At 30.5% G+C, this 10,506-nt stretch overlaps 1 protein-coding gene across 4 annotated transcripts; it reads left to right on the forward strand.

Moving 5' to 3' along the window:
* The first annotated feature begins 1,595 nt into the window (after positions 1–1,595).
* On the forward strand, positions 1,596–10,506 carry LOC110609953 (phytoene synthase 2, chloroplastic). 4 transcript variants are annotated; one of them, XM_021749804.2, is made up of 7 exons: positions 1,596–1,752; positions 2,006–2,648; positions 2,761–2,811; positions 3,157–3,329; positions 3,423–3,658; positions 3,736–3,928; positions 4,015–4,315. In XM_021749804.2, exons 2-7 carry the CDS (start codon positions 2,186–2,188, stop codon positions 4,192–4,194), a joined length of 1,296 nt encoding a protein of 431 aa, XP_021605496.1. In that variant the 5' UTR covers positions 1,596–1,752; positions 2,006–2,185; the 3' UTR covers positions 4,195–4,315. The 4 variants fall into 4 exon arrangements, with proteins under 4 accessions (XP_021605496.1, XP_021605494.1, XP_021605498.1 ...); XM_021749802.2 differs by having other exon boundaries at positions 1,749–1,882; XM_021749806.2 differs by lacking the exon at positions 1,596–1,752 and adding an exon at positions 10,449–10,506 and having other exon boundaries at positions 1,771–2,648; positions 4,015–4,145.

The raw sequence follows: 10,506 nt of genomic DNA on the forward strand, positions 1-10,506 counted from the left end.
AATCCAACGTAATTTTAATCGGGATTCATTGCTATCCCACATATATTGGGTCTAACTAAATATTTTTTAATTATAAAATATTCTATTTCTATTAATGGAAAACGACACGATTGTATTATTGAACGTATTTTTTTTTGGATAAAAAAAAACGTATTTATTTGACATTTTAATATTGGCCGAAACAATTGGACGGCAACATAGGAAGAGCTCGTGTGTACACGTGTATAGAAAATAATATTAACCCAGAACTAATACAAAAGGGTGAAGTAGGTAACGTGTCAAACGCAGCACCCGCAAGCTTCCTACATTAAACGGTGCGTGCAGTGCAGGTGCATTGGATTTCTTAGTACCAATTGTGGCCCACCCACCCCACACTTTTTCACTTCTCGCCAAAATATCCTAGTAAAACTTTTTCTTTTTTCCCCTTTTAAATTATTAAAAAATATCTTTAAAAAAATCTGATTATTTAAATTTTTTAATTTAACTAAAAATTTTTTTTTTAAATATATATATATTTTTTGGCCGGTGTTCTACTCAAAACGAGAGCTTTAGAAACAATGCGAAACATAGCCAGCAAAATTTCCACTCACTGACTTTGGACAATTATGGGCCCTACCTCTCACCACTATCTCCACTTTCTCTTCTCTCTGATCCAATGTTACCTTCAGCTGTCCACTTAGAAACTGCCACGTGCACGATCTCACCCATTCTTACTGCTTTCCATTTGATAACGTTATCTTCCACTGATTGGGTGATCTTTCCACGTGTCCCTCCTCATCATCTATGCATTGCTCCTGGACTTCATTTGATTTCATAACATCTTCCCTATTTATTGTCAACAAAAATAATTGACTATCAATTTATTTTAATTTAATTTTGAGATTTTAATAAATACATAAATACCACCGCATGTCTCAGATGCAATAATAAAATTCAATGCAATCTTAATTTTTATAAAATAAGAAGAAACACTCTAATAATTTTTTTTTTAAATTAAATATATAAATGTTGGAGTCATTTTTAACCATTAACTAAAACAATGTCGATGCTTTTTGTAATATGAAAATAATTTTAATTGTTTTATATTATTGGAGTTAATCCAAAATCAACGAAGGAGTAAGCTTTCATGTCATTCCAATCCCTTGAGACAAAAATAAAATAAAAAAAAATAACTTTAACGAGGAAAAGCCATTTTCTTGTTTGAACAAACAAAGAAAATAATAAAAAAACAGATTTAAGTCGATAAATTAAGATATTAGAGAAGAAAAATAAAACGTATATTTTTAATATTTATTAAAATATTAAGTAAATAATATGTAAAAATATTATATATGAATAAAATGATAACTAAGTTTTACTAATTAAAATTTTAAAATCGTTTTAATATATAATATTATTTACTAAACTTGAAAATTAAGTTTATCTTATAATATATAAAAATATATTATAAGAAAACAATAAAATGAAAGGTTTTTTTGGTTTAATTTTATACAATAAAAACATTAATTACAAAGAAAATTAACGTAATTATAAAACACAATAAATGTTTCCAAGTTTTTAAGTAACAAAATCTCAATATGGCATGCTAAAAATGTTACCATTTGGATGAAAAACTAGCGTAAACGGCACTAGGGTCTCGAAGATTGGAGAGCTTAGTGGCCGTTAGTTTTTTTTTTATCCAGTAATTTGAAAATTTTGGCTTGATTTATGGGATGCTCCGTTTGAGTGGTTCTAAAATCTAAACAGCAAAAGGTTTCTGCTTTCTTCTTTCTTATTCTTTTTCTTTTTCTCATTTTCTTTATAATTTTGCCTGTATATTCCATTTTTCTCATACAAAATTTGGAATTTGAGAATATACAGAAAGGAAAAGTGGTGATAGACAGTTACCGATTCTTCTTCTACCTTTCTTTTTTCATTTTAGTAGTGGTTGTTTCTGAGGTTGTCTCTCTAATTATCTGTCTATTTCTCTTAATTATACTAACTATGGTTATTGGTCTTTTCACAGAGAGCTTACACAGAGCTCCTTTGCTGTTCAATCCCCTTGGGTATTGGTCTGTGTTGATTCAGCTTGAATAAAACTGGTGTTCTTTCTGATATTTGTATCTAAAGTCGAACTGGTTGAGAAGGACAGAGAGAAACTATCGAGAACTGTCAGATAGATAGCCAAAAAAATCTGATTCTGAACATGACTATAGCGTTACTATGGGTTGCCATTCCCAGTACAGAGGTTTCCAACTCCTTTGGATTCTTCCATTCGGTTGGGGCTCTAGATTCAGCCAAGTTTGGTTCTGTAGATCGAAGTTTGATGTTTAAGAAAAGAGCAAAAAAGGGTATGAACCAGAAATGGAAGTCCAGCACAGTGAATGTAGATTTGACGAATCCTTGCATAGGATTAGGTAGTGGAAGCAATTTACCTGTAATATCGAGCATGGTAGCCAGCTCGGCAGGAGAAATGGCCGTCTCGTCGGAAGAGAAGGTATACAATGTTGTGCTGAAGCAAGCAGCCTTGGTTAAAAAGCAATTGAGGTCTAGTGAGAATCTGGATGCGAAAACAGATATTGCGGTTCCAGGGACTTCGAGCTTGTTGAGCGAAGCTTATGATCGTTGTGGAGAAGTTTGTGCTGAGTATGCCAAGACATTTTACTTGGGTTAGCTTCCTTCTTGTGTATATGCATGTAATTCTAATTTGAAGGGATTGCTGGTGTTATTTTCTGCAACCTATTTTCAATGGAGATTGATTCTATTCTCATGCTGTGGCAGGAACTCTGTTAATGACCCCTGAAAGGCGAAGAGCTATCTGGGCAATTTATGGTGAGTTAGATATTTGATTCTAATCCATGCTTTTTATAATAAATTGAAGCAAGTGCATCTTATTTTAGTTGTCAAGGCTGGAATTGAGAAGTTAGATACAGAGATTGAAATCTAAATGGTTTCTGACTTTCTGTAATCGGATGCTACAATTGCTTATACAGTTTGTTGGTTGTTCCTTGGACAATAGTTTGGGCACAATCTGGTGAACAAGGGGACATAATCTCTTCTTGGACTAGAAGTAGAGGCCAACAAGGGCAAAATACAGTGTCAATATTATCAGATTATAGAAAAAGAAAAGGAGATGTTTTTCTTTTGTGTTTCTTATGATGGTCTCTGAACATGTAGTGTGGTGTAGAAGGACAGATGAGCTTGTTGACGGACCTAATGCTTCACACATAACACCCACAGCTTTAGATAGATGGGAGGCAAGGTTGGAAGATGTTTTCCAAGGTCGTCCTTTTGATATGCTTGATGCTGCTTTATCAGATACTGTTACTAAATTTCCTGTTGATATTCAGGTTATGCATTTTCTTTTAAAGTTAAACTTAACTCTGGTATTGTGCTTGTGCCTTTACAGTGAATATTCTGATTGTTTTGTTGTCTGGTTTCAGCCATTCAAAGATATGATTGAAGGAATGAGGATGGACCTGAAGAAGTCAAGATATAATAACTTTGACGAGCTGTATCTTTACTGTTATTATGTTGCTGGGACAGTTGGATTAATGAGTGTTCCAGTGATGGGCATTGCACCTGAATCACAGGCATCAACTGAGAGCGTTTACAATGCTGCTTTAGCATTAGGAATAGCCAATCAGCTCACCAACATACTCAGAGATGTAGGAGAAGAGTAAGTAGTCAGTGTTTCATGCTGAAATTTTCAACTACCATTTGCAGTGTGTTATTAATGAATTGTGCTTGTTCCAGTGCACGAAGAGGAAGGATTTATTTACCACAGGACGAGCTGGCGCAGGCAGGACTTTCAGATGAAGACATATTTGCTGGAGAAGTAACAAATAAGTGGAGAAATTTCATGAAGAATCAAATTAAGAGAGCAAGGATGTTCTTCAATGAAGCAGAGAAAGGAGTTACAGAGCTAAGTGCTGCAAGTAGATGGCCGGTAACCCATCAAATTAATGGATTTGTGTGTTGATGATTGATTTTCGGGAGCTTGTTATACAAATGATGGATTTGTGGCGTTTGCAGGTGTGGGCATCCTTGCTATTGTACAAGCAAATACTAGACGAGATAGAAGCAAATGATTACAACAACTTCACAGAGAGGGCTTACGTGAACAAAGCCAAGAAGCTAGCTTTCTTGCCAATTGCTTATGCAAGATCATTTGTTGGGTCGTCGAGAGTGTCGCCTCCTTTGGCAAACCCATGATATATACCATGAATATTATTTTCTAAATCTTATACAGATGAAAAAGGTGAAAGCAAAAGAAAAAAAAAATCAAAATTTGTATATTAGCTACTGTCATAATGCAACAAATATTCATTAGAAAGTGAGTTCGATGAATTCAATTTATAATTAAATATAATATAGTTATATTTTAATAATAAATTTAATTTAACGAGTAAACAAATTGTTCTGAAACAAACAATATATTGATTTAATTTAACTGAAAAAATAGCTTTAATATCAAAATTGTTTTAAGTGAATAAAAAATGGTGCAATGGGACAGGGATCCAAACCCAGTGGAACAGTCTCCAGTAACATTTATTTGTGGTTGAAGGCAGCCGGTTCGACTTGAGAAATCCGAATCAAACTGCACGGTTCATCAGTTCTGGATATTTTAATTAAAAAAAAAAAAGTCATATATAGTTTTAAATTGCAATTGCAACAGGCTAAAAAAAAATCACATTCTAATAATTAAATTTCAATTTAACACTTTAATGTAAAAAAAAAATTTTATTTAATTTTATTAAAAGTGTACAGTATTTAATTTAAATTAAAATAATTGATCGAATTAAATTAATTTAAAATTTTAATTAAATTTTTATTTTAAAAAATTTTGGTTATTTTAATTTAATTTTGATGAAAATAATCAATAAAATTAAATTAAATTAATTAATTTTAATAATATAAAAAAATTAAATTATAATTAAAATATTTTAATTAAATTTTATAATACTAAAAGAAAAACATAAAAATAAAAAAATTTATTAAAAATCTCAATCAATTAAATTAAATTGAAAAAAAATTAATTTAATTTTATCATTTACGCATGTATCATATGTTGCTGTCTCTATGAAACCCAGCTTCTAGTTGTGTTGTCAGTTGTCAAAGTTAACCTAGTAAATCTATGAGACAACTAACCAATGCAGACATATTTTTTATCATTTCCACATGTATCATATGCTGGTGTCTCTATGAGACCCAGCTTCTAGATGCGTTGTCTTGTCAAAGTTAAACTAGTAAATCTATGAGACAACTCATTAATTTTAAATTTTAAAAAATAAATTAATTTAAATTTAAATTTTTAAATTTATCCTCTTTCACCATTAAATTTTTAAAAATTTATTATTATGCTCCATTTCTATTTGCTAAAAATCATATCAGACATATTTCTATTTTTAATTTTAATTTTTTAAATTTTAATTATGTCTTTCTCAATTAATATCTATTTTTATACTTCAAGACACTGATTTATACTATTAACTAGTAATAAAATATTAACAATATAATTATGGATGATAAAATTATATTTTTTATTTTTATTATATTAATATAATTTCTTATAATAAATATAATAAAATTTATTATAATAGATATCTAATATAAAAATTAATAAATATGAGATTTATTATAATTATTAGAAATATATATAACTTTGATGAGCTGCGTTTAATTGACCGTTATCATGTTGCTGGGACGGTTGGATTAACGAGCGTTCCAGACATGGGCATTGCTCCTGAATCATATTTACTTGGAATAGTATCTTATTTTTTCCTTCTCTGTTTATTGTGGGTAAGCTTTTTCCGATGCACGTAGAGGAAGGATTTATTTATCACAAGATGAGCTGACGCGGGCAAGGCTTTTAGATGATGACGTATTTGTTTGAGAAGTAACAGATAAGCGGAGAAATTTCATATTAAGAGAGCAAGGACATTCTTCAATGAGGCAGAGAATGGAGTGGCTGAGGTAAGTGCTGCAAGTGAATGGCCGGTAACCCATCAAAATCCTTTGTCGAATACAAATAGTACTCTGAACTGAGAACCAGAGATCAAACAATTAATGCATGTTGAAAATCAACACAGTCCTGCTGATCTGGGATTCTTGCAAATATCTATAGTAGTTTACATGTGAAGGATAATCGATTTAATTTTTTTTGGCTTTATTATTGGGTTTCCGGAGCTTGTTATACACATTTACTTGTCTACAAATCATATATACATATGGTATTTGTATGGGCATTGCAATTACCGGCATCCTTGCTCTTGCACCGGCAAAATACTACACAAGGTAGAAGCAAAATGATTGCTACAATTTCACAAAGAGGGCTTGTATGAACAAAGACAAGAAGCTAGCTTTCTTGCCAACTGCATATGCAAAGGTCATTTGTGAATAAACCAAATGTATAATTTGATTTCTCATATTTTTCCATTTTACCTTTTAATTTTTTTTTATCTACTCCTTCAATTTTTAAATTATAAATAATTTGATTTTTAATGTATCTTTTTTTTTATTTAATAACAGAAATTTTTTCTAAAAAGATGAAAAAAAAAAAACAAAATAAAATTCTCATTTGCCTAACTAAATAAGCTAGTTATCTAACTCAATTTGAATTACAATCAATTCTGAATGATTGAATATTAAAAATTCTAGTGGATCACACCTAAATTCCCATCCCCTAACTTTAGAAAGGAAGAAAAATTTAGCGAACATGACAGTGGTACCAGTTAAATCAAGAAACAGCTCTACCACACAAATTAAATTAGTTTGGAGGACAAATAGATAATTTATAACAGTTTTCTCACAGAATCGAGTTGATAAACAGAAGTGTAGGGGTAATTATCAATGTTTGATCTAAATATTTAATTATTTTTTATTTAAAAAATATAATTTAATATATTATTATTTTTTATTTAAATTAATTTATGAATTTCAATTAAGCTCAATTTATCCTAAAAGTAATAAAATTTGTAAACTAAATTTTTTCAGTGAGAAACTGAATGAGGTTAGGAAAAAATGGTATACTTATGAGCAAGAGTTATATGCAGTATTCCAGACTTTTAAAGCTTGAGAGCATTATTTAATGGGGCGAGAGTTTATTATTTACACACATCATCAATCTTTGATCTATTTTAAAACTAAAAAACATGTGAATAAGATATATGCTCGATGAGCAACTTATTTTGAAACTTTTCATTATGTCATAAAATATAAGGCTGGCCATAGTAATAAGGTGGCAAATGCTTTGATTAGGAGGGCTGTTTTGTTGATTACAGTTAATTTCTGAAAAATTTGTATACTATAAATGATGACTTTGTTGATATATGGGTTATAGTCCAAACTCACTAGCCTGTCAATGGGTTCTTGATACATGATGGCTTTCTTTTTAAGGAGAACATGTTATGCATTTCTTGATCTTTTTTGCGAGAAAAGCTTATTCGGGAGGTCTATGGAGGAGGTTTGAGTAGTTATTTGGGGCGTGACAAGACTATTGCTGGATTTGAGGAGCATTTTTACTAGCCACAATTAAAAAGGAATTCAGGTCGGATGGTCTAGAAGTGCCCAATTTGTTAAATTCAGAAGGGACATTCGTAGAATATAGGCTTATACACTCCACTGCCTATTCTAGCACATCCTTGGGAGGACTTGTCTATGGATTTTATTATTGGTCTTCCACGTACTCAACGTGGATCTGATTCCATTTTTATTGTTGTTGACAGGTTCTCTAAAATAGCGCATTTCATTTCTTGTAAGAAAACTAATGATACTTCTCATGTGACAAAATTATTTTTTAAGGAGATTGTTCGTTTACATGGCGTCCCTAAGACCATTACTTCTGACAGAGATGTAAAGTTTCTAGATCATTTCTAGGTGATTTTATGGAAACGTTTTGGAATTGAATTTCGATACAGCAGTGCTGCCCATCCCCAAACTGATGGACAAACTTAAGTGGTGAACAGCAAGCTTGGCAATCTTCTGCTTTGCATCTACAGTAACAAGAAAACTGCTTAGGATCTTGCTCTTACCCAAACAAAATTTGCTTACAACAGTGTTGTTCACAGCTCCACAAAGATGTCACCATTTGCTGTTGTGTACAGGAAAGTCCCAGCGTATATAGTTGATCTTATTGTCATTCCTACATGCTCTCACAGCTATATTGCAGCAAGTAACTTGACAAAGCAGCACGTGAATATTTTCAAACATGTACAAGAATGTCTTACAAAAACCAATGACAAATATAAAGTTACAGCTGATAAACATAGGCGTTTCAAGTCTTTTAATGTCGGTGACCAAGTTATGGTTTATTTATGTAAGGAGCATGGTGGAGGACAGAAAAAGCATGACGCCAAGAAGATTGGTCCTTTTCGGTTCATTCAGAAGATTAATGACAATACCTATGTTATTAACCTCCCACATGAGATGAAAATTTTCAAGACATTTAACATGGCGGATCTATTTCAGTATTACCATACTGATGACAACTCGAGGTCAAGTTTTTTACAAGTGGAAGGAAATGATATGGAGCAACTAGTCTTGTACAACAGATTTGGACCGGACCTAGCTTTTGCTGCCGATGTCCGATAGAGACCCACGATAACTTTCCGGAAAGAAAATTTTGAGACGCACGACTTTCAAAAATGTGATAAGAACCGTAGGCCTGTGCAAAGTTCAATATGAAAATTCTATCGTTTAAGGAGTCAATTTTATATTTTAATTATTTTTTTAAATATTTTAGATATTTTCATAATTTTGCATATCAAGATTTCTTTTTATATTATAAATAGTCTACCTTAATTATTAGAAACTCATTTTTTAATATTTAAAAAATTTTAATAAAATTATTCATCTTTTAACTTATCTTTTCTCTTATTTTAATTAAATAATATTGATTAAAACTTTTGATGAAATTTAATTAATTCTTTGTTACAAAATTTTTAGATGATGACGTATTTGTTTGAAAAATAACAGATAAGTGGAGAAATTTCAAGAGAGCAAGGACGATCTTCAATGAGGCAGAGAATGGAGCGGCTGAGATAAGTGCTGCAAGTAAATGGCCGGTAACCCATCAAAATCCCTTGTCAAATACAAATAGTACTATGAACCGAGAACCAGAGATCGAACAATTAATGCATGTTGAAAATCAACACAAGCATACGAGATAACCATCTCTTGGTCTTATAGTTAGCCGCATTCAGAGTCCTGCTGATCTGGGATTTCTTGCAAATATCTATAGTAGTTTACATGTGAAGGATAATCAATTTAAAAATTATCGTGGATCACACCTAAATCCCCATCCCCTCCTCTAACTTTAGAAAGAAAGAAAAATTTAATGACTATGACAGTGAGACCAGTCAAATCAAGAAACACTTTTATCACATAAATTAAATTAATTTGAAAGATGAATAGATAATTTATAACAGTTTTCTCACAGAATCGAATTAATAGACAAAAGTTTAGAAATAATTATCGATACTTGATTTAAATATCTAATTGTTTTAAATTTAAAATATATAATTTAATCTGTTATTATTTTTTATTTAAATTAATTTATAAATTTCAATTAAGCTCAATTTACCCTAAAAGTAATAAAATTTGAAAACTAAATTTCTATTATTTTTTAATTTAAATAAGATTAATTTTCTTATTTTCTTCATTTACTTAATTTTTGGTTAATTGACTTTAAATTAGAACTTTTAAACCAATTTTAAAAAAAAAATTGAAAATTAATTAAATTAAACTTTTTACTAAGTACAAGAGTAAAATTAATCGTTGATTTTTAAATTCTCAATTTTTTGTTGATTCATTAAATACTTGTCCATTACACTAAAGTCTGAATTTATAATGCACTAAAATTTTTTATAGGATGACGGAAAAAAATCTAACTAAAGATTATAAATATATAAAATTTTATATGGATCGCACTCATTTTATAATATATAATAATTTTTTATTTTAATTTATTGGAATATAAAAATCTCATTTTAATATTATAAATTTAACCAAATAGCACAATAAAATATTATAAAATAGTGATATAGAATAAATGAACTAGAAAAATATTAAAAATTTACGTTCAAAAAATTTACGTATTGTCACTATATTTTATTTTTGTCCTTTATTTTGGATGGATTTGTAAATCTACCAGAGAACACAACCACCATATGCTGCTATCCCCAGGAACCCCAACGCGCCGTCCTCTTGTCAGTGCTGGATTTGTAAATCCGAGACGACTCACGTGGCAACCACCAATATATCACCATATATTGATATCTCCACGATTACACTGCATCCGCCATTAATTTTTTCTTCCCTATTTTTTTATTTATATCGTATATATATATGTATTTTTTTGTTTAAAAAGAAAATTATATTATATATTGATGCCTACACGACTACACTACATCCACATGTTATGTGACCAAAGCCAAGAAGCTAGCTTTCTTGCCAATTGCTTATGCAAGATCATTTGTTGGGTCGTCGAGAGTGTCGCCTCCTTTGGCAAACCCATGATATAAAAAA

Source organism: Manihot esculenta, chromosome 2 (assembly GCF_001659605.2).
Source record: "Manihot esculenta cultivar AM560-2 chromosome 2, M.esculenta_v8, whole genome shotgun sequence".
Taxonomy (NCBI): domain Eukaryota; kingdom Viridiplantae; phylum Streptophyta; class Magnoliopsida; order Malpighiales; family Euphorbiaceae; genus Manihot; species Manihot esculenta.